We start from the raw sequence: 24,555 nt of genomic DNA on the forward strand, positions 1-24,555 counted from the left end.
CAGGAGCATGGGGACAGACAGACACTCCAGGAGACAGACAATTCTTTGGTGAAGAGCTCAGGTTTTCTGCAAGTATGCATGTAGGTGTGTCATCTTGAAAGAGGCCAGGTCCAGGGTAGCCTGAGTAACTGATCTGACAAAGGGAGACTCAGAGGCAGAACCATCAGATAAGATGTCCCTGCCTCCAGTGGCATAAGATGTGGTAAGCCATTGGTTGGGTGTCTAGTTATACTCTGACAGAGAACTAATGACTGAGCCTGGGTTCACATTGGCCCTTCCAAGAACGAAAATGCTAGTGGTTTGATCAAAAAGCAATGTGAGACTGGGGAGATGGTTCAGGGTTGCTGAGGGAGCCTGATGACCTGAGCTCACCCCCCAGAATCCATGTAAGAAAGCCTGGTGCGGCAGCCCTACCTGTAATCCCTGCACTTCCACAGTGAGATGGGGCATTGTAGGGGATGAGACAGGAGGATCAGCTGGAGGCTTGGTTATGCAGCACAGTGGCAGGAACAAGAGAGACCCTGTGTTAGTGTACTGGCCTGCCCTTGGGGTTCTGACAGGATACGCCCTCAGCTGCAGCCACTAAGAGCACCACCTGTGCACGTTCCTATGCTCCCTTTAAAAAGGGCCCTGCCCACCCTTCTCTCTTTCTTTCTCTCCCTCTCTTTATCTGTTCCTCTCTCCCTCCCTCTCCTTCCCTCCCTCCCTCCCTCCCTCCTCCCCTTTCTTCCTCTCTCCTCTCTCCTGCTGCTCCTGTCTCATCCCCTGGTCTCCCCCCTCCCTTTCTCCTTTTTATGAACCCTTTCCCTCTGCTTGGACCCTGTCACATGGCATCTTCCTCTTGTGCACTGCTTTTCTTAAATTACAACATTGGTTCCCCGACTAGGAAGGCTCTCCTGGCATCTCCCCCTGCCCGCAGGCAGTGTGAGGTGTGCCAGGACCCTGGAACCCGGTTCATATACGACAGCCTGGCTTCTCCTGATTGCTGGGTCTTTCTGCCCAGAGTCACGATCCGCGAACAAAGTCACGATCCGCGAGCCACTCCACCCTCCCCTCCTTAGGTTATTCCCACGAGTGAAGACTCATCTGTCTTTTAAGCGTGGTTTCTCTCCTTCTGGCCGCGTCAAGCTCTGGTGTCAGGCAACCACGGCTCTCCTGGGCTCTGAGCCCTTGTCCCCCACCCTTTGCGTGACGACCCACTGGGTGGCCTGTGCCAGTCTCGGGCCCTCTGGTCCTCCAGCCCCCGCCCCTTGATTGACAGACCACTGAGGCAGCTTGTGCCTTTCACGCTCGATCCTTGCTTGGTGAAAAGCCATTGGATCTTGTTCTGCCTCGCCCCTGTGGAATGAGCCTACCAAAAGTTTGCTTCTGAGCACGTTGTGATCACTTCATGCTGGGACCCTACCCACCTGCTTCACTTTCAATAGACCTACTCTCTTCTACCTGCAACAAATCTGCTTTTGCATTGGCTGATGGCTTTGCCTTCCATTCAGTACCGACAACTGGGTCTCTGGTGGGGCTATCCGCTTCTGACCATTCCCTGGATGTGAGGTTTTCTTTCTTGAGCACAGTCCTTTCCCTACCTTCTGACTTTTTCTCGAAGTCTTGGTACCAGGGGGCGGTGTCTCTCTTGGGCTCAGAGCCCTTGGCCCCACCCTTTAACTGATGGTTCACTGGGTGTCCTGTGCCCATCTGGAAACTGACCCTCTCTGAATTCCTGGAATGTTGGGAATTGCAGACCCTTGGGTCTTGCTTCTCTGACTCACTCATGGCAGCTGTGTCATCATCTATATCTCCTTGCTCCCATTGGGATGTTTTTTGGAGACCCACGACCACTCCTAATCAGCTGTTGCTGCAGGACTACCAGCTGCTGGCCGTAGAGCTGGAGGCTAAAGATTACCAAACATGTCCGGGTGAGGCTGTGATGAGGGGAAAGGAGCAGGTGCTTTAAGCCCTAGGGAATTGATTTGGATCCAGCAGGAACAACATTTTGCCAGGTCCAGGAGGTTCCACAGAGCCTGAACAGTGAGGTGACACAGCCAGCTACTCCAGGACGTAGCCGGCACCCCAGCTCTCCAGGTCCTCCAAGAAGAATGATGTCAGCAGGAAGTAGTCTTGATAACACAGCATCCTCATCCCCCTTACCGGCCACCCCTTTCTAACTCCTCACCTTTTTATAATAGATAAGAAGGGAGGCGTGTTAGTATTCAGGCATTTGTACTGGCCTGTCCTTGGGGTCCTGTCTCCAGAGACTGGTCTCCCCCCTTCCCTTTCCCCTTTTTATGAACCCTTTCCCTAATTAAAAAAAACCCTCTGCTTGAACCATTTTGCATGGTGTCTTTCTCTCGTGCACTGCTTTTCTTAAATTACAACATCCTGCCTCAGAACAAGGTAGGAGAGACCAAACTTATGAACCTCCTGAACTCCTGTAACCTCCAAATGAGCCCCTGGCACACACACACAAAGACACACACACACAGACAAATACACACTACATAATACACACGTACACGCAGGCACAAACACATACACGCATAGACACAAAGACACACACACATGCATACACATATACACACACAGCCACAACCATACATATACACACACACACATACACACAGACACAGACCCACACACACACATATACACACAGACACAGACCCACACACACACATATACACACAGCCACAGACACATACACAAACACAAAGATACATACATAACCACATGCACAGACACAAATACACACGGGCATAGACAAACACACACACAGATACAAAATCAATCAATATTTCTTCAAACATGGGTTAAAATTTTCTTCACATACAGTGGAGTGGCCTTGTGAACAAGACTTAAGCTTCCCAGGTTCTCATCTCCCTGATTTCCAGGCACACGCTGCACACAAGGGTTCGATGTAGGAAGGGCCTTTGCAGGATTCTCCGTGTAAGGACAGAACCCTCGAATGTTGAGGAAGAGAGTCTGTGGCCTGGGGCTAAAAAAAACAATTAAAGTTGTTGCCTATGGCTTGATGGCTTAATCAGTGATCAATACTTGTCATGGGGCGGGAGTTACAGGCATGGTGAATCAAGATGAAAAATGGCCCAGAGGAGCAGGGAGAAGAGAGAGAGAGCCACCCTCTGCTGTCCAGCACCAACCCTGGCACAGACAACAGACTTCAGAGCGGAGATGGGAAGCCACGGGCAGCCCGCTGCTTAAAGCACGAGATCACGAAGCTGCTTTCTCTCCACAAGGCAGAACTATGCTAATTAATTGCCTTTCTTGACTAAAGATGGATGCAATAACCTTTAGCTGTGTGAAACAGCAGCAGCAACCAAACTAATGTGTTCTGGATACGGGCTGGCGGAATGGAGGTGTTAGTGACTGTGGGGAGCCCCGATACAAATCCTGTTTCCAAGAACAAAAAGCCAAGCAAGCCAGCGAGCAGACAAACCAAAACCAAATTAAGCAGCACTCTCAGTGCCTCCAGCAGGTAGCCCAGAGAAGCAGAAAGTGAGCTTGTAGGGTGGGACGGTTCAAAGCTAACAGCCAATGTGCATCCTTGGGACTGAGCTGGCTGTGAGTTGCAAGAAAACCAAAGACACGTCAGTTCTGTCCCGAACGCGGACTTCGGCCTCAAGGTCCAGGATGGCTGCCTGAGCACCTGCCATCACATCCACATTAGCAAAAATGGGAGGAGGGGACAGAAAAGGCATCCCTCTTGAACTGCCCCACCAAGGAGCTGTCACGAGTTATACCTCAGTCACTTGTTCTTACTATAAAGGAACGGGAATGAGAAGTCTTCATCCCAGGGTTCTATGAGAAAATAAGTGTGGATCCTGGGAAAGGATCCTTCAAGTACCTTCCGCCCAAAGCTGCTACTTCAAAACCTGCCCCTGGCTGTGGGTGACCCTGGGGAGGGGAGGCCAAAGCCTGGGAGGAAATGTAATAACACAGGATGTTGAAAGAGTAGGAATTAGCCATGTAAACTTTGACATTTAAGTCATAAGGCCAGAAAACACGTTCTCCAGACGAACACAAGCATCCACTGCCTGATCCTCTAGGCTTCCGGTCTGTGTGCATCTTACCTGGAGCCCGGGGTCCTAGGAAGGGCCAGTCAGCCTCTAGGCAGTCACACCAGCCTCGGGGACATGCTAGGGTTAGCCAGGCTGTGCGGACAGAAGGCACAGCGCAAGGGTGGCTTAGACAACGGTTGTCTTAGACCGCAGGTTGGAACTTCATGTGGGACTGTGGTAGACTTGGCATCAGTCAGAGGCTTCTGAAAGAAAAGGCCCGAAAGGTAACACAAGATCAATCATGTTGTGAGCCTGAGGTTTTGCTGGTGTTCCGTCTCCCAGTGTCACCTCACCGAGGCCTGGGAAACACGTGAAACAGGAGCTTCCTGTCACGCCATGAATCACGCCATGCAGCACCGACGACCGCTGCCCCAGTCACCTCAGCTCAGACGCCAATCTCTTGTATTTACAAGTTGCATAGTTTACTACACATGCAAAGGCTTTTGCTCTTAGAGAAACATAATAATTTAATTACACAAAATCCACAAGGACTTGTAGTATTCTCCTACTATCATATCCCAGCATGTGAACTCCAAATTACTATACACTTCAATTGTATTCTACTAAAGGGTTCGGTCTTTAAAATTGCTGTCTGAGTTGCTGATTTCAGCTTCATTAAAAAGAAATTCCTAGATAGAGGACTGGGCGGGTGGCTCAGTTGTAGGGGACGAAAGCTCGGTTCTCACACTCACGCCAGGCAGCTGCAAGCTGCCCGTAACTCCAGCTCCAGGGGATTCAACCCCTAGCCTCCTTGGGCACCTGTACCCTTGTGCATAACCCCCACCCCCATGCACAGAACTAAGAATCAGAATAAACTAAAACAATAAGTCACTAACGGAATCTTGGTGTGGGATTCGAACAGGATTTCCAGTAATTTCTGCAATGGTCCTGAAGAAACTTGCCGTGGCGTACCGTGTGTTTGTGTGACGCGGTGTTCTCTGCGCTGACTGTCAAGTAGACCCCAGAGACCCCAGATTCTGCTCGAGTGCCCCCTCCCCCACCATGTGCACCCACACAAGGCAGAGCTTGATGCTAGGCGGCGTCCATGGCTGCTCTCCACGGTATTCTTTGAGACTAAGCCTGGAGCTCACTCACACCAGCAATCCTCCTGTCTTTTCCTCCCCAGTGCTGGGATTACAGGTGCACATGGCTGCACCCAGCGTGTGTGTGTGTGTGTGTGTGTGTGTGTGTGTGTGTGTGCAGGATCTGACCTCATGCCTTCACGCTCGTGGGGTGAGCTCTTTATCAATTGAACCATCTTTCTGGTCCCTCCTCCATCTTCTCTGCTAATGTCTGCTTGAAAATCACACAGGGGGCTCCGAGCTGCATCCAACTGTGTCCTTACCCTTGTTTCCTTCCTGCTCCCAGCACCACGTTCAGGCCCACCCAATACTTCGCACAGCACCTTGTAGGGCTCCTTGCTTGGCCCTGTGCTTGGCAGGAGCAGGCAGGGAATGTGGGGTTGCCCCAGGGCTAGCTCCTGGTACACAAGACTAGTGGCACACTCACAGATATCAGAGCATGGTGTGCAAACAGAAGGAGTATGGAAAGTTTGAGCCTGGTCTATGGAGAAAGCTGGATAGTTAGGGGCTATAGAATGAGACCTTGTCTCAAAAAACTAAAAAACAAAAAACAAAAAACGACCAACCAACCAAACAAATCAAAAGGATGGAGTCTCATGGATCCTAGGCTGGCCTGGAACTGAAAATATAGTTGAGATTGGCCTTGAACTTCTGATTCTCCCGCTTCCAGTTCCAAATGTTGGTGTTAGAAGCATGTGCTGCCACACCCCGTTCTTTGTGGTGCGTACTGGGGATCACACCCAGGGGCTCTGTGTATGCCGGGCAGCACTCTGACAACTGAACTCTTGATCCTCCACGGTTTTTTTTTTTTTTTTGGTTTTGTTTTTTCAAGACAGGGTTTCTCTGTGGCTTTGGAGCCTGTCCTGGAACTTGCTCTGTTAAACCAGGCTGGTCTTGAAATCGCAGAGATCTGCCTGCCTCTGCCTCCTGAGTGCTGGGATTAAAGGTGTGCGCCACCAACGCCAGGCTGGGCACCCGAGCTTTTAAGCTTGGACGTTTTCTTGAACTTTGCTGATTTGCACACTAATGGAAAGAAACAGGAAAAAGAACGAGTTAACTATGGCCTTTTGGCAGTCATTAATTTCACCACCTACCCTTTGGAAATGAAAGGCTGGTACAGCCAAATATCAAAAGGCTACAGCAAAAAAAGAGCTGCCTCTTATCAAGGCAAGAGGGCACGGCGCTTGGTCGTGAGCAGCGCAGGTATGGCCTGGGGTGGAGGCAGTCCTGAGGCTGTTGGGGGCTTTGGAACACCGCGCTGATGACAGCTTTGCCCCATGGCTGAGGCTGTAATGCAGCTCCTAAGGAGAGTAAGCCTGTCTCCCGTGTGTGACTGCCATCAGCCGTGGCGGTCCTGTTCTCAGAGTGGGAGTCCTCTGGTCTCCACATGGACACACATGTATACATGCCCAACCATGTGCAGCCAAACACACACAGGCAATGCACACATGCACGCACACAATAAAATAGAGACACGCTGAATGACCTTGTGCGTACAGCGAGCGCGAGATAAAGCAACAGCAGTGGGGAAGGTTTGGTACTTCACTAGGACGGCGACACAGTGAGACAACTCATTGTGGCTCCACGAAACGGTTCACGGGATAAAACTGCACTGGCAGTCATGCACGCGCGCGCACGCATGCACACACACACACACACGCACACGCACATGCACACACACGGGCACACACACACACACACACACAGTGTGGTGCCCAAGGAAACTAAACAGCCTGCTTGTATTGTACTGATTAGAATTTCAATGACCATAGAAAGGCTGAAATGGCCCAAGAGTTATCTTGTGACATCTTTTGCACTCTTACTAGCCATGTATTGCTTTCCTCTGTACCGCACCTAACATCTTTGCGAGCATTAGGCAAATCCTTGGGAATGTACAAACAGGCCCCTAGTTTCCAGCCAACCAAGAGATGAAGATGTTGTCTGTAACACTCTTACGCCCCCCCCTCTGCCTTTGCTGAAACCCGCCCACCAAATGCTCCCACCAAGGTATTTAGAAAATGCCTCAATCTGTGATTTTCTCTGTTACAATAAAAACTCCACCAAACTGTTGCCACACTAGGACATGGAATTTGGGGAAACCTAAATCTGTGTTCCTGGGCCACCGTCACTCAGAGTAAACTATTCCTTATTCCCTTTGAGGTAAGAGCTGTGATTTTATTGTAGGTACACCCATGCAAGCCTCCTGATTTGAATACTGCAGTCATTGTATATATGAGGTCTCTCGTATATTTCTTTGCAACTTTCTGTGACTTATAAATTACTTCAAAATTAAATGGGAGATTCATTACATAAATCATGGGATTCCCAAGGAAGAGTGAAACAAATACACAGACACAAGGGAGAGTGTCACTGATGTTCACCCCAGGGGACAGGAGGACTCAGGGCTGCCCGGGCGGAGACTGCTTCTCCCAGAATCCCTTGCAGTTAGACATAAGGTGGGACTAACTCCTGGTAATGGGCTATGAGAGGACCCTCAGTATCAGGCTGGGTCTGGGGTTTAGGGTGATAATGTTGGAAATAAGAGCAACAAGCTCAAGAGAATAGTGGAAAAACAAAACAAAATAAAACGAAGAGCAGCTTTAAATATAGGATTCTGCAGGAAGCGATACCCAGCATAGAGAAAAGACAAGAAACGGTTGCAGGATGATTTGGGACAAGACAGAAGAGGGTTTTTTTTGTTCGTCTGTTTGTTTTGGTTTGGTTTTGGTCTTTGAGATAGGGTTTCTCTGTGTAGCCCTGGCTGCCCTGGAACTCACTCTGTAGACCAGGCTGGCCCCAAACTCAGAGATCCACCTGCCTCTGCCTCCCGAGTGCTGGGATTAAAGGCGTGCGCCACCACCGCCCGGCTAGTTTTTAAAGTTCTCAGATTTTAAGAAATTCCTGTCCTCATATAAGCTGGACTCAGCTCCCCTCTCAAACTCCTCATCAGCCTAGGTAGGAGGTTTACCTAATGAGTAACTCGGGGCTGAAACTGCCCCCTTTTCTGACTGTGGGCCCAGTCACACAGCAAGGGCTTGCTGACAGCCAGGGAGAGCGGGGCTGAGTGCTTGCTGCTTCTCTGTGACTCTGACGAAGTCATGCTGAACACCAACCGTAACGATCTATTCCGGCACCAGCAAGTGTTTTTCTCCTTCTGCAGCTGGGAAGGTGTCCTGACTCAGTTTCCACATATCTTCAGCAAGGAACTAGGTCCCCGAGGAACTGCCCAGAGTTGCCTGTTCACTGCTGCTGGGGCTTTTTGGGGGAGAATAGTGCAAAATCTTAAGACTCCATGTTCTGACCTTTGCTGAGAGGACCAGCAGTTTCATAGCACACAGTGTGGCCTCACCTCGTGTGGCCTCACTTTCCATGGAGGGTTATTCATGTGCCCAGGAGGCTTGCAGAACTGCACAGCCTGCTGCTCTGGTTCTCCCCAGCCAGCAGAAATGACTGCATTCTTTTCCTTGCCTTGTTCATTCGCATTACCTAATTCCCTCCAAGGGAACATATGGGCTCCTTTTGTAATTAAGAAAGCCTCTGACTGAGATGGGCGAGCCAAAGCCCTGAGTCAGTCTGAGTACTTGGTGCAGGCTACGGGTGCCGCTGGGCTCTCATTGCCTTCCTGGGCTGGCTCAGTAGCATCTGGTTTCTCTCTTCTAGCTGCCCAGCTGTGCTCGGTGCCTGCTGCACCCATCCATCCCAGGAGAGGCAGGCCACTCATGGGTGAAGCTTGTGACCCTTGAGACGCTCTTGCCCCTGAGCAGCAAACCTTGTCTGCAGTTCCTCCTTGGCCACTGGTCACCTCAAGGTTGCTGCAAGGAGGATCCTTGGTTTGCTTGTGAACTTGGAGGTTTAGCTCTTCAAGTAATGAATGTGCATAGGAGTCATGACAAATTAAAAAATTCTATTTACCTATCTGTGCACATGTAGCTTACGTGTACATGCATGTGTATGTGTGCTCACGCACCTGTGGAGGCAGAGGCTGACATGGGGTGCTTTCCTCTGTCCCTGTTCTCTTCTCTGCTCTTTCCATATCTGTTTGTATGTGTAACATTTTATGTGTTTGTGTGCATACTCATGTTTCTATATGTGGGATATTAGCATGCCATAGCATGTGTGTGGGAATCAGAGGACAGCTCTGTGGAATGACTCTCTCCATTTACCCCTGGGGTCTTGGGGATTGAACTCGGGTCCTTAGAGTTGGTAGCAGGTGTCTTTACCAGCTGAGCCGTCTCTCCAGTCCTCCACCGTATATTTCTTAAGATGACATCTCTCACCAAATCTGGAGTATACTACTTTGGTCAGGTTGACTGGCCAGTGAGCTCCAGGGACATGCCTGTTTCTGCCATGTTGCTGTGGGATTATAGGCATGTGTGTGGCCATGTTGGCTTTTATGTGGCTTCTGTGGGTTGAACTCGGGTCCTCATGCTTACACAGCAAGCTCTTGACCCACTGAGCCATCTGCGCACTGTGTTTTGGTTCTACTGAGACGGAGTATCAAGCTTTAGTCCACACTGGCCTCGAACGTCTGGCAATACTCCTGCCTCCCCTTCACCAGTGCTGTGATTACGGGTGTGAGCCAGCATGCCTGGCTGCAACTGAAGATTCAGTAGATTCTCTTCCCTTTAGTGTAGGGGCTGGGCAGGGTAGGACGGCAGACCCTGGAACAGCTCACTGTGCCAGGTACCGAGCCAAACTAGCTACCAAGTACAGGACAACTGGTGTCTGGTCCCGGGGACTTGGGTGAGTTTTGTGTGTGTGGAAAAGCCCTAATGGCTGCTGTAGCAGTGCTGGCCAAGGCGGGACCTGATTGGGTAAAGTCTTTCCTACCCAGCACAGGCCCACGTGACCTCCAACCAACTTCAGTGTGTCATCGGAGATGTGAGGCCACGGCACTGTAGAAAGGCCAGTTTTCCTTTTCTGTCTCTGCCCGACCTGGATGATGCCTCCTGTCAGGTTTGCAGGAGGGGTTCAGATCTTGTGAGAATCCTTCTGTCTGAAGATGTCCCTCCTCCACCCAACTGGAGTGACCTTAAAAGGCTCTCAATTTAGCATCAGGCCCACTCTCTGACACTCCAAATGTAACACCGACTTAGTGCATTAACACTGAAAGATCACCGTTTTGTGGTGTCCATGGTGTTAAGTGTGAAAACATCACTCAATACCAAAAGGCCAAATCCTGATTTAGTTCAGGGAAAAAAAAATCTGGACACCCTTTCACGGGCCAGTTTCTCTATTCTGTCAGTTGCTAATGGGTGCCGGAGCAACTGGCCAGCAGGCTTGGGGCAAAGGCATGGCTACCCAGAGGCAGGATTCCAGCAAGAGGGCTGGACCCAATAGGGAGGGGCTCAGACATCATGCGGCCTCTCACGTCCCTTGTGTGTCAGTGTGGGAGACCCTTCACTGGGTTCTGTAAGGTGGGAACTCCATGATGGAGTCGGACAACATAGATGGAACACGCGATAGAGGACAAGCGTGGGACCAGAGGCCACAATACAGTCCCGTAAGATAAACGCCTTGCAAGTGTGGCCAGAGGTCACCCTGAGTGCAAATCATCTGAAGGTCTGATGCTGCCCAGGCCGGCCTTGAGCTTGATATATAGCTGAGGATGATCTTGAACCTCTGATCCTCCTGTCTCTATCTCCTAAGTGCTGGGACTATGCAGCACACCCAGGTTTATGAGGTGCTAGGGCTGCATGTATGCCAGGTAGGCACTCCACCAACTGGGCCCCAAATCACAAGACACGCAGTGTAGCCGTCACCCACCACCTTTTACTGTCTGTTTCTGGCTTCCTTTACCATCTACCCTCTGAGAACTGACCTCTATTCAACTTGAGGTTTTATGTCAACCTCAGGCCACTGTCTCCTTTCTATTTCAACAGCTGACACCCAGGCCGTTTGACACTGATCTCCAAGCACCAGGCATTCCTGGATTTCCCACATTTTGGACTCTGACAAAGTCATTACCACTCTAACTTGCCTTCTCAGGACCGAAGGGTGAGACTATCAGAGGTGGGAGCAGCTCACAGGTCCAACACTGTCGTCTCCTCTCCTTCTTCCTTATTTAGGAAATGTCAAGAAATAGAAATTCAGATACCAGATGACTTAGCAGGTAATGGCACTTGCCCCCAAGCCAGACAACTGGGGTTCGTTTCTCAGAACTCACATAGCGGGAGAGAAGTGACGCCTGCAAGTTGTCTTCCAACCGCATTTGTACAGTAGCACATGTGTACCCTACACACACGTACACCCATACATACGTGTACATGAGCACATACGCACACACGTGCTCACACACATGCGCGCGTGCGCACACACACACACACACACACACACACACACACACACACACACACACACACACACATATATAAAAGAAGGAAGAAAATCAGAATAGCCAGCCTGCCCTGGGATTCTGCTGTCCAGCCTCTATCATGGCTGCCTGACAGCCGACAAGTTTCGTGGGCAAGGCTTCCTTCTTTCACTCTGGCTCACCAACCTCGCACTTGTAACTAGTACAGAGGAAGTCACTTATCCACGGTCACACCACTAGCAGAAGGCTGGAGCACAGGTCCTGGGTCAGATAACGCTGTTTCTTGTTCACCCTCAGCCTGTGCTACTGTTTATGGAATGCTCCTCTTTGGCGGCCACTTTTCCTTCTAAGCGAAGCTGGTTAGATGGGTTCCTGTGATCCCTGGAGGCAGGAACAGGAGACAACCATGTGTCCTGAAGAAGTTTCTGAAGATGACAGAGGACACGCTTGTTCTGAGTGGGAGCAACAGCCCGTCCAAAAGCTGGATATGGGGTCTGCACGTGAAGTGACTGCTGGAAACAGGCTGTGGCAGGTTAGGCAGCTACAGAACGGATGGGGAGGGGACCAGAGAGGCAAACGGTTCAGCCCAAATGGCTTTCTCACAACATGCCTGGCCCTCACTGAATCTCCGGTCCTCTGGGCTGTTTCCACATTTGCACATCTCTGAAGGTGCTGTCTGCCAGCTGGCAGGCACGAGGCACCCGTCACTCTGCACATGCCCCAACTTGGTCACAGCCGGTGCACTGCGGCCGAATCACGTGAGCACGGCACACCCTGGCACAGCACTGGGTCCACTTGTCATTAAGTGTCTTTGGAAAGATCTGCAGCCTTGAGGCAGAATCTCAGTGCTAACCCAGTGCTATTTGTTTTCCTTAAAGCAATCAACAAGGATCTTAGGAGGCCAAGGAGAGGAGGGTAGGGTACATCCACGCAGCTGTGTCGTAACCTGTGATGGGGTGTGGCCTTTGGAAGGCATCTCCTACTATAGACTGAACAGTCCGACTGAGGGCAGAGGAAATGGATGGCATCTTTGATCTTGATGAACTATGGTGTGGAATGCCAGTGAGCCCTCTGGCACACCCTGTTTGACAAGCACACCTCTCACACCTCCCAAATGGGCAGTAAAGGAAGCAGTGTTCCCAGAGTAGAGGTCCTTTGAGGCCACTGTCACTGGGAGCAGAAAGTGCCCATCCTGGGATCATGAGGGACCAGGGGTGGCCTGAAGGGCTGCACTCCTATAAGCTCCCACCTGGCACTGCTGGGTTATGGGGCCCCATGTTAAATGGCACTGTGGTATGCACCCCTCACCCAGTGATGGCTCAGAGCTGAGAGTGATGGGATGTTCTTCCAGAGGAGCCGGTTCAGTTCCCAGTAGCCACACGGGAGCTCACAGTTCTGCTACTCCAGTCCCAAGGTGCATGTGCTGCGTAGATACACATTCAGGCAGATCACTCATATATAAACCAAACAAAACGTTAAAAACAAACCCCAATCAGATGGGCAGGTGGGAAAGGGCTGGGTGGTCCTGGACCAGTTGCGAGCTGTGCCGCCCTCCTGTAACGAAAGGCTTAGTTTTCTGTTTGATGTGGTGGTGCACGTCCGTGAACCTAGCACCTGGGCAAAACTGCTTAAGTTTTAATACCTAGCAAGACAACTCTGACTCAAAACAAAAAACAACCCCAAAAAAACAACAAGGAAGGAGAGAGGAAAGGTGGAACAGGGGGAAGGAAGAGAGCGGGATGGAGGGAGGGGAGTGCATTTCCTGTAGGCTGGGCAGGGCGAGCTCACGCAGGGGCGGGGTGGGGTGGGGTGGGTGGGGGTGGGAGGTGGCTAACAAGGAATGCCGGATGCAGAGGGCTAAGCAGCCTGATGACCTTGACTGCAGTAGCAGTGTTTTAGCTGTCACGGGGAAGGCCGCCTCTGGAGGCCTCTCTAGGTACTTGTGGTGCCGACTCAATAGAGCCATCTGCAATTCTGTCCTCAGAAGGAGCCTCCATTTGCCAGCACCGTGTCCCTGCCTGGAAGGAAGAGGCAGTGGAGGCAACCTTACAAAGAACTGTCGTGTCCCCCCCCCCCGCCTTGAGACAGACCCAGGCTGGCCTCTAACTCCCAGTGTAGCAGAAATGACCTTAAACTCCTGATCATCCTGTCTCCACCTCCTTGCTGTTAGAGGCTGAAGGAGGGCTTGTGCTTGCTGGGGAAGCAACCAAGAAACTGCATGTCCAGCCCAAGGATCCGCCTCAGTGCAAACTTCCCTGGCTAAACTTGACGGAAGTCAGACATCATGTAAGAAGCAAGAGACAGAGCCTTGGCTAGTATAAAAGGTTTACTGTTTACAAAAATAAATTACAAAAACCAACCAAGCAAACCCCAACTCAAGAATAAAGCGCTCATTCCAGTAACAGCTCATGGAAACAACAGACCCAGGGGATCAACTCATAGAGGCGCCAGCAGGGAAGGAGCAGGCCATCCTCCCATGATGCCTTGCCAATGAGTGACAGTTCTGCCAGCAGAGGGGCCTGGGGAGAATGTCTGACAGACACCTGTGTGGTGAATGGACTGGGCTGGTCTGGGAAGGTGCTGGTGCTGCAGGCTGGGCAGTAGCTGGGCTGGGGTCACTGCCGGCAGGTGTCATGGAAGGCTTCCAGGGTTCGGAAGTCCCTCCATGTTGGGGGAAGGCCATCTTGCAGAAACTTCCCACAGCGCTGGCACGGGGCCTGGAACAGCTTTATGTAGCTTCTCAACCAGGTCTGAAAAAGAAGACAGGAAGGAGAGGAAGGAGCTAGGGAACTTCCTCAACTGCCCTTCTTGAAGGCCTAGTGGCCCGACGGGCTTCAGTGAGCTCTGACCCTGGAAGATACCTATAGTCCCATAGAAAAGCTGTCTAGCCCAAGCTGCCTGTCTCCCCGTGACTCAGTCTTAATGTCCCCGTTGCTCCCAAGATCTTAACACAGAAATCCCCCTTTCAGAGCTGCACGGTTCCCCGAGGCTATCTGGTGACACTGCTGAGTTCCCTGTCATCTGGACAGCAGGCTCAGGCACAGCTGAGGCAGTGCTGGGAGTCTCTGTAAGAGGGTAATGTGCTCTGGGCCAGTCTCATCTCAGAGGTTGTCCCTCTCTGTCAAGGTGGGGCCTAACACAGCTAGGGCAGTCTCAGTGTCACCAAGTAACACAATAAGTGACAGTCACCCACCCTTGAGGTTGAGAGCTGAGGGCTCTCAGGCGTCATGCATAAGGATGAGGCTCTGGTAACTCAATTCTCCACCTCAAGGAGACTCACGGGCACCAAGGCCCAGCAAGCAGACCCACTGCCACAGGCAAGCAGTCCCGAGAACCAGGCAAGTCACATAAGTCACTCCTGAAGGTGTCAGCAGGAGGACACTGCTCTCTGAAGGGGTTGATACAGGCAGCTCCCAAGGGTAGCTTTGGCTCTTCCAGGGTTTTGGAAATAAAAACAGGAGGCAATCGGTGACTCCCCACTTCCGTCAAGAGCAAAGGGAAACTTGTGTCACAGCATGTCAGGTAGACAGTCAGCCTGTAGCCCACTGAAGACTGTCACTTGCTCACTCCTCAGCATGGGGAAGGACTCAAGGGGCCTTGCATCTGAACAGCCAGCGCCATCCCTCCAGCTCTATGTCACTCTCAAGCCGGGCTTATGTCTGCTGAGGAGCGAGCATCATTTCTCTCTAAGAAGCTCATGTGACAGCGAGCCGCCAAGCAACACCCCTTGTGTCACTACTGCTCAGACCAGCAGGCAGGCAGCCCTGCAGCCAGAGTGGCGTGAGGGCAAAAGGAGTTCCCTGGGAAGTGGCTACTGACTCCCAGGGAAGCTGTCCTAAGAGGGTCTGTGGAGGCTGCAGCTGGCGATGTGACCAGTCCCACGGGAGATGCCCTGATGTACACATGTAAACGCTTGTGTTCATCTGTGTTCTTGGTGACATAAGACACAGTGTGCCGATGGGCGGTGGTGGTGCATGCCTTTAATCCCAGCACTTGGGAGGCAGAGGCAGGCGGATCTCTGTGAGTTTGAGACCAGCCTGGTCTACTGAGCGAGTTCCAGGACAGCCTCCAAAACAATACAGAGAAACTCTGTCTTGAAAAAACAAACAAACAAACAAACAAACAAACAAACAAACAAACAACCCAAAACATAAAAACAAAAAGACCCAGTGTGCCATGCTGCCCAGTACTCAACCTCACCTTGATCTCTAGCTCAGAGAATGGCAGGAGGACATGGCTTGGGGACTGCAGGATTGTCCCAGTCACTGCTACATGCTTAGAGCCATCCACAGAGCTTGGGGGATAAGGAGTGGGATAGAATCACTACTCATCAGTTCTGGAAACTTCCAGAAAGCCACTTCTGTGGGCACTGCTTGTTCGGCTCTGACAGAAGTCTCAGGGATTACTTTGGGCTGGCTCATCAGATCTTTCCTCAGCTGGAAGGCCTGACCCTCGAAGCCACTTACCATGAAGGATCTGACCACAACGTCTGGCATCTGGGGTAGCTGATAGTGGAGCAGGGCAGTGGTGGCGTGGTCTGTCACCTGGGGATGAAGGACAGCGACCATTAGCCAAAGTTGCTAGCTTCATAAGCAGCAGCCTTGCTTTGGGTCTCCTGCACCCCTCCTCCTCACATCCACCTGCACCCTCCTCCTCACATCCACCTGCACCCTCCTCCTCACATCCACCTGCACCCCTCCTCCTCACATCCACCTGCACCCCTCCTCCTCACATCCACCTGCACCCCTCCTCCTCACATCCACCTGCACCCTCCTCCTCACATCTACCTGCACCCCTCCTCCTCACATCCACCTGCACCCTCCTCCTCACATCCACCTGCACCCTCCTCCTCACATCCACCTGCACCCTCCTCCTCACATCCACCTGCACCCTCCTCCTCACATCCACCTGCACCCTCCTCCTCACATCCACCTGCACCCCTCCTCCTCACATCCACCTGCACCCCTCCTCCTCACATCCACCTGCACCCCTCCTCCTCACATCCACCTGCACCCTCCTCCTCACATCTACCTGCACCCCTCCTCCTCACATCCACCTGCACCCCTCCTCCTCACATGCAAAACAAACCCTCAAACAGGAACGTTAGTGGAGTTGGGGCGGGGGAGGCACTGCAGGCAAGAGGACACGGGTCTGGAGACAAACAGAGTGTGGAATATTCTGGCAACTGAAAATCTGGACAGGAAGGACTATGGGAGAGGATGGAGCTCAAGGTCAGAGGGGGAGGGGATCAGGGTGTGACACTCTGTCCGAAAGTGATAGACAGCAAGGGTGCCATGCTCTCACCCTGTTTCCATGCTCCTCCCCCAGGGGCAGCCCTGCCAGCGCTGTGCACCTGCCTCTGTCTGACTCCCTGGAGAGTCTGTGCAGCACCCTTGTGGGCACACCCCGTCTCATGAGTCCTTAGAAAAGGTGGTAGCAAGGCCTGGGGCCAGAAGGCCTGCGGGCCCTAGGAGGCCAGTGACACAGGCACTGTCTCTCCGCCTTGATCCAGATACTCACCTTGAGCATCATTAGCTCATCCTTGAAACAAAGGGGCTGGTCAAAGACCCCTGCACGTCTGAACCATCCCCAAATTAGGAGCTGGATAATCTGAGAGTTGTACTCAAATGAATGGTTTGACTATCTTCATTAGAGACGCTTAAAAAAGTTAAATACATTTTCTTGTTTACTTTGTGTGGTGTATGTGTGTGGCGTGCATGTGTGTATAAAGCATGTGCCACAGAGTGGGGGTCACAGGACAACCTCCCGAGTCAGTTTTCTCCTACCACGTGGGTCCTGGAGATGAAACTCAGGCTGTCAGGCTTGGCAGCAGGCACCTTTACCTGCTGAGCCATCTCCCTGGCATTGGAACCTCTTGTCATTACAAATATAGGTAAAACACAAAGGAGAAGATGCCAGATAAAATTATTAACTTTGAGAACAAGAACCGACACGCGTGGACTTGTCGATTCCAGCCTCAGTGGGACACTGACACTCCAGCGGCTGGCAGGCCGAAAGCAACAGTGAAGCAAACTGTCTGAGGCAACAGGGAGGACAGGTCTAGGCCGGGGACAGTGAGGAATGCCCTGAAGCTGGATCACGGGTGTGAGGGCCACTCTGCAGCCAGGCAAGCTGGCCCAGGCTCCCCAGCTTCCAGGAGCCAGTTTAAGCCCAGATGGATTTACACCTGGTAGAGGAGGTCATGGCATCATGTTTCACATGGCAGGGCGAGGACAGGCTGACTAAGTTCTTTTTCTCCAGCCAGCCCCCCTCCCCACTCTCGTTCAGTACTCAGCGTCCTCCCTGCCTCTGTTCTCCGCCCCCCCTTTCGCTCAATGTGCTCCCTGCCCTAGTCTCTCCCCGCAGCTCTTGGTTCACGTGGTGTCCCCAGGCCTAGAACCACAAGGCATACATACATACAGCAGGTGCCCAATGCATATTTTAATTAAAGAGAGGAACTTGGAAATGCCCGCTCCTGGGGACACAGCATTGCTCTCCCACAGAGACGTCCCTGGTGCCTGTGTTGCACAAGCCTGAGGAATTCTTTCCCCGGGTGACTTTCAAGATAAACGTACTTCCCCCTGGTGCCAGGCCTGCTTTTATTTTAAGCATCCTGACAGACAGCTTTCTAAAATGAGCAGTGCTTTTTCCCCAAGCAGTAGTAATAGCTGTGACATGACTGTGGTGACTGCTGGGGAGACAAACGGGCTGTCTCTTTTCTTAAAATGCCCACTGAAGCCCCGCTGTCCCCCAGTCCCAGGGATGACTACTTCTCTGAGGTGGGTGCTGTCCACAGCACCGACCCTAGGAGGCCCTCAGGAGGAGTCAGGCCCATCTGGTCAGCTGCTGGAGCTGGCCTGACCTGAGGCCACCTCAGACTGGTGATCCAGAAGCAATGTCCCAGGCAGGGCTGTTTTGCTTGGGTCTGCAGCTTTGTGTGTCTTTCTTCTGTTAGTACAAATGACTACCAGTTGAAATTCTGGGAGCCTCAGAAGCTGTGGGGCATCCTCACAGGGAGCAGAGAAGGTATCTCTGGATGGGCATGCCCTGTAGCTGGCCTGAGTGCCCCATGGTCTCATACAACCTGCTTCACTCACGGGACCTGCCTGGCTCCATCCCTTGAATGCAGCCCTGCATATCCCCGTGGCTCCCTAAGCTTTCCTTGAGCTCCTGTTTCCTGGCCTGACAGACACGAGGTCCAGGTGAGGGTCAGAGAGCTGCTCTTGCAAGTGAGGTGCAGCTGAGGTGTCCAGGCTGGCCAAGAGGATGGGTGAGTTAGTGAGAAATATCTTCTCTAGTATGGGGAAACCAGGTACTCTCTGACTTGGCATCGGATTCACAGGCAGGGCACCTAATTAGTCTGCCCGTTCCTGGCCTGCCATCTGGCCTTCTTTTCAAAGGGTCCCATTGAAAGTCTTCTCTTTAACTGCCAAGTGGTGGCAGTTTTTGCTCTGGCACCGATGTGATCATTTAGGTTCTCAATATCCCACCGATTCCAGCAGCATTTTAATAGAAGGAAACAAAACCAGCTGACTTCTGGTTTCCCCACTTCTTCCCCAGCCCTAGCCCAGTTTTCTGATTCCCATGGCTGAACTCCCAGCACCGGGCAAAAACGACCATGGGACACTGGCACACCCCACCCACGTGCTCTTCCAAACCCTCAAAACCTTCTTCCACTTTCAGTGAATTTTGTTTTTCACTTCCAATAACAAAGTTGTGTTCTATTCAGCATTGAAGATGTGGAAAAACACGCCAGAGCAACAAAAGATTGCTATTAGCTAATTTTGTGAGGGCCCAGGGTTGGACCCATTGTGCTGTAAGCTAATGATGCTCCTCGAGGAGATAAAAAGCGCCCCCCCCAGGCCCAGGATGCCAGGGAAGAGCACTAACGCTCCTGAGAGAGAGGCCAAGGAGGATGCACTGCCTGCAGGCTGAGTGCTGGGCTGAAACAAAGCTTATAAAAAGATCAAAGTGGCTGGAACACAGGGAAAGGAGGGAGGGAGGAGAGGATGGGAAGTAACACTACCGCAGACAGGGACTAGGCGGGTACCACTATGGAGGATAGGGCACTGGAGGGGAGGGGAGAGGAGAGGACTCATGTCAGGCTCAAGGTCCAGAGGCCTTTCTTCCCCTCGCTGCAGGGAACCCCAGAGGCCTGGTCTGGCTCATGGTGGGTCCCCATCTGGAGAGTCAAGGTAGCAGGCTGGATTGACTGAAGTTTTCTCTGCCTCAGCTCAAGGCTGTGAAAGTATTCGTGCACCCAGATGGAGGAGAGCTGAGTGGAGGGAGGGAGGAGGGACTCTTTCACGAGACCTTGAAGCAGCTGCCAGTCAACACTCTGGAGAGGGACTGCCAGTCAAAGCAGTCTCCCTAGTCCTCTGCCATACTGTGGTACAGAGTGCCCTGAGCCCCCCTTCCAGGCTGGAGCTGTGTTAGCCACAAAGAAAGCTAGAACAGCGCATGCGCCCTTCCGGGTTGCAGGCTCACTGCTCTATACTTGGGTCCTGCCTTTCCCAGGAATGGGATGACCTTGGGCATGGACTCCATGGGCCAGAAGAAGGAGAGCATCTGACCTCACTCAACCCCCACAACAATGGCAGTAGAGGAACTGTTCCAAGTGCCTTTGCAAGTCAGGGAACCAAGTTACCGGGAGCTGGGGGTTCTGTGGCTACTGTGTACATAGCAGGGCAGGGCTTGTCCAGACTGAGACTCAGGCTCTGACCTATACCCAGTAGGCTCCCACTGCAGGACTTCTGGGTGGACAAGTATTCTGAGGGGTGCCAAATCCCAGGCCCTCTCCTCTCCTGAGGGAAAGTGGCTATCACGCCTAGGGAGAGGCTGAGATAGGCTCCATATCCTGGAGGCTCCTCCTTTCCTTGCTGGAGCCTCTGCCTATTTTGCTGCTAAGTGAGGCTCCCCATTCCCATTGTCCTGGTCAGAGGGACAAGTGAACTCACCTCCTGCCAGAGCTACCAGGGAGGGGCGGGGTGAGTAGCTTGCAGTTCCAGTGACTCAAAGGGTCCTGGTAGGGGTACTGCAGAGGCCAACTGTTGAACTGTCCAGATGAGTATGAAGGGACATACACTTTCCCCCCAGCCCAGGTGTCACAGTGACCAGGGAAAAAACAAAGGCAACAGTGATGCCGAGGAAGGATTAAGAAAAGAGGATTTTTTAAAGACAGCAGATGCCAGGTGGTTAGAAGAGCTCTAGGCCTCTCCCAGGTGCCCACCTGGCTCTTTGGTGTGATGCCATCTGCACACGGCCCTGGCTCTGCTAACCTGGCCCTCGCTCTAGGATCCACCGTTGAGTTGGCAGCGTGCTGACCGTGGGCTGCCCATGTGCTCATGCATTCCCCAGTCTGGAGAAGTGAAGCCGACCGTCGGAGGGCAGGTGTTTAACACTGTGCATGGGGGAGCCCAGGCTCCCCCAACAATTCTAATAGCAATCCCACCCTGTGAAGAGGAGCCCCAAACGATGCTCAGGAGCCAGTGATTTGTGGGCTCTGGAGCCAGATATATGGGAGCTTGATTTGTTAAGGGCTTAAAGAGATAGAAGCCTGTGCTAGCAACCTGTGCCAGCTCTCGGATGAATACTAAAGGCAGCCTTAGAAGTCTCCATTCTAGGAAAAGAGGACTCACCATTATTTCAAAAGTGGAATGCTCTGAAGTCCTGAAAGTGATGTTGGGGGCCACGGGAGTGCTGCAGACAGAAGCTTCTAAAACACGGTGGGTGGGGTGGGAGGGAAGCAGGGGATTTACCACTTATTATGCAGCCCTAGTCTCTAATCGGAGACAGGATTTGTGTGCCTGGGCTCAGCAGGCCTGGGGCCTGAAGAGGAAGCAGGGAGGCCCACAGGGACAGGGATTACTCAGGCGAGATCGATACTCTGCTTTGTGTGACGAAGGAGCCATCTGCATGGGCTCTGCAGAGCTTATCACTGTCACTAGGGCCAGGTCAAGCTGGTCTGGGACAAGATGAGCAGGCTTGCTGGGTCAGAAGGGAGAGGTGGAGGCAGATCCCTTGCACACCTTTGGGATCAAGCCCTGCAATTGGGAAGTGCGACCCTGCGGCTGCAATGTGCTTTACAGTGTCTGGCAGGCACAGACTGGCGACTCCAAAAATGAGCATCTGGGTGGGGAGGGCTACACTGCCCCTTTAGAGTTTCAGACATGATACCACTAATGTCTGGAAGAAGCCCTCAGTTCCCCGGACCCAGGCACAGACTGGCTGTTGATGGCCTCCATGGCTGGCTGTGTAAGCACCCTGGCATGGAATACAGGGCCCTGATCCCAACCTCGCCTCTTTTTAGCCCCCAGGGGACGCTGTAGCAGCCTGTCTCACCACCACAGCTGCCTGACCCTGTCTGAATGCTCCGTTCACCAAGCCCTTCCAGTATTGACACACAGCAATGGCGGCTACCTGTCCTGACTAGTGCCTGGCACTTAGTGGTAAGCTCCCTTGTGTGTGGGCACTTAAGCCTGGCACTATCCATGCCTGAGACAATATGTCCCTGTCTCCAGGCCGCACTCTCTGGGAATGAGGCCACCTGGGCTGCATTCTTGTCCCTGGGCCAGCTTTGGACAGTGGAGAGCAGCGTGTCTCTGCACTGGGCACCATTGACATAGCACCACTGGGACCTGGACTAAAAGAGATTAAGTGAGAAGACCTCAGGCAGCTGGAGGAGTAGGGAGGAGGCCTGTGGGATGGGAGGAGACCTGAGAAGCCAGGGAGAGCAGGGACACCTCACCCCTCTTGGAGACAGGGAACTCTCCAGGGTCCTGACCACTATGCTCTTTCACATAGCAGGGCTCAGGGCACAGGATGGGTCCTTGACATTTTTTCAGGATTAAGGAATTGAGGCTCTTCATTAGATGAAAGAAGTTTAACACTTTCCAGACGGTAAAATGCCAGATTGTTGCTGGCTGCCAGCAAAGTCTTGACCTAGAGGCACCTGAATTATTAAGCTTTTACTTAGTTATTTCTGCAGTTGACATACAGTCATACCTATTTCTCTATCAGATTTGTAGCAACGAGACAATGGCCATTGTGAAGTCAGGACCAGTGCGTCTACTTCAGGTCACATAGGCGTGGTATCACTGGTGTCCGGTTCTCTTAGGACAGTAGGCCCTATCCCAGGTCCTACCAAGCTGCTCAATGGGTATAGCCGGGAGCTGTAACTCTTGCATATTTTCACATTGAAGCTGCTTGCTCTTTGGCCAGAGGAAGAAATAACAGGGCCAGAGAAACAGAAAGATGGAGGAGGCTTTAGTGGGAGTGGTTGGGCTTGCCATCATGGCTGGATCTTCAGCTTAGTTTACAAAAATATCTCCCTTAAAAGGGGACCATGTACACAGACAGCTGCAGATTTCAGGTTCCGTGGTCCTTAGCCCCCAGGATAGCAGCAGCAGCAGCAGCAGCAGCACAGACCACATACTTGCTAGAAACTTTACTGTCAAGCACCTCAACACTGATGATCTTTACAACACGTACCTCACGAGGGAGGTGTGATCTGTTTTGCCTTTTCGCAGAGAAGGAGCTGAACTTACAGAGAACAAATTCTTGGCCTGTGGTTGCAGTCCATACTCTAAACTACAGGGTCTGCTGTGAGGAAAAGCCAGGAGCCCTGTGCAAGGGAAACTGGCCAATAGGGAGCAGAGGGGATAGAGGTGGCCTTCCTTGGGAGGAAGGGGTCACTGTAACAGCACTTCAGAGGCAGAGTAGCAGGGACCACATGGACACAGAGGTTACCTTACACGTCTTGCCTATGACATCAGTTCACCTCGCATACTTTCTCGAATACAGATGAGTTACCTGGGAAGGCGTGGCCAGGATCTGACCACCTGCAGATGGCTCTTGCTGAATAGTCACCATAGGGAGCATGACAGGAAGCAGCCAAGCTTGGAGTATATGGACCAGCAGTGCTAGCAGCTTGAGCTGTGGGATGGGGGTAGCTAGGAGTGAGAGGAATCAGTCTTCCCAGAAGCGGCTGTCAGCTCTGATGGCCTGTCCCTTCCCTTCAGGCAGAAGGGTGCTATCAAGATGAGGCATGGCTGCCCTGTGATCCCTCTAATGGTGGAAAATCACAAGCCACTCCTGGGGTATGGTCAAGCAACTCAGTATGTCAAAGAGGCCAGGGGGCTGGCCAGGCTTTCTTGGGTCTCTTTGTTGTACATAGCTGTGTGAGTGTGAACATTTGAGCTGTGACTGCACTGTGCCCGGCGGGGAGCCTGAAGGAAAGGGACCTGGGTCTACAAGAGGGAGTCTGTTCTCAGAACAGACACTTAACTTGTGGGTGGAGAAGGTGGGAGGGGCGCTGGCAGCCAGGGCAGCCTAACTCTTCTTCCTCTTTGCCTTGGCTTCCAGGCCTGGGCTTAGTTGGCCCATTCGGTCTAGACCAGTTGGTGGCTGAGGGCATGGCACCCTTTAAGATGACCATGGGACCACCTGCCTCTCCTTTCGCTAACTCAGCAGCCTACTCCTAGGCACACACCTAGCTCTTCATCTGTCCTGGTACTTGTGAAAACTGTCCCCTCAGCTCTGTCCATTTGGGACACCCTTGTGAGGCAGCAACAGGACATATTGACACAGAAGGAAAATAATGCCACACTGAGTTCCTCTAAGTGGCAGCCTCCCTGGCACAAGGGCTGGGTAGGGTGTGGCCCGAGAATCTTACTTCAACCTCTATTTCCTCAGTATGTGTCCTGACCAAGGGGGTCTTGGTTAATTTCTTTTTTTTTTTTTTCCTGAAGAAATGTAGAGGAGATTGGCAGGTAGGCTCAGACTACTTAGTGAGTCTCTGGGGTAAAGTGAGATGCTCAGGTCACATTTAGCCCAGCCTCACTGGAGGTAGGAGGGCGCTCATCCTCTGGAAGTTTCTCCTGTGTTGGCATGGTTACCTTCCAAGAACTTGGAGCTAGCATGGACTGGGTATGAGGGGCACTATGGGAAGGTGCCAAGTCACGCAAGACACTCAGTGGACACAGATTCCTGTCAGAGTCAGCCCATCCTCCAGGAAAGTGCCTGACGGATGCCCAGTGGCATTTCTGGATAGAATGTCCCCAAGAAAGGCCCTGTCTTTCACATCAAAAAA

General features: G+C 52.2%; 1 protein-coding gene across 4 annotated transcripts in view; it reads right to left on the bottom strand.

Moving 5' to 3' along the window:
• Positions 1-13,778: 13,778 nt before the first annotated feature.
• The window catches only part of Med27 (mediator complex subunit 27), a 173,251-nt gene continuing 162,474 nt past the window's right edge, over positions 13,779-24,555 (bottom strand). For all 4 annotated transcript variants that reach the window (XM_040745110.1, XM_040745112.1, XM_040745113.1 and 1 more), the window contains 2 exons: positions 15,932-16,009; positions 13,779-14,215 (listed from right to left, as the gene is read on the bottom strand). In XM_040745110.1, the coding sequence (XP_040601044.1) occupies positions 14,081-14,215; positions 15,932-16,009 (213 nt within the window). In that variant the 3' untranslated portion in view covers positions 13,779-14,080. The remainder of the gene's footprint in view (positions 14,216-15,931; positions 16,010-24,555) is intronic.

Source organism: Mesocricetus auratus, unplaced genomic scaffold (genome assembly GCF_017639785.1).
Source record: "Mesocricetus auratus isolate SY011 unplaced genomic scaffold, BCM_Maur_2.0 Super-Scaffold_100004, whole genome shotgun sequence".
Classification (NCBI taxonomy): domain Eukaryota; kingdom Metazoa; phylum Chordata; class Mammalia; order Rodentia; family Cricetidae; genus Mesocricetus; species Mesocricetus auratus.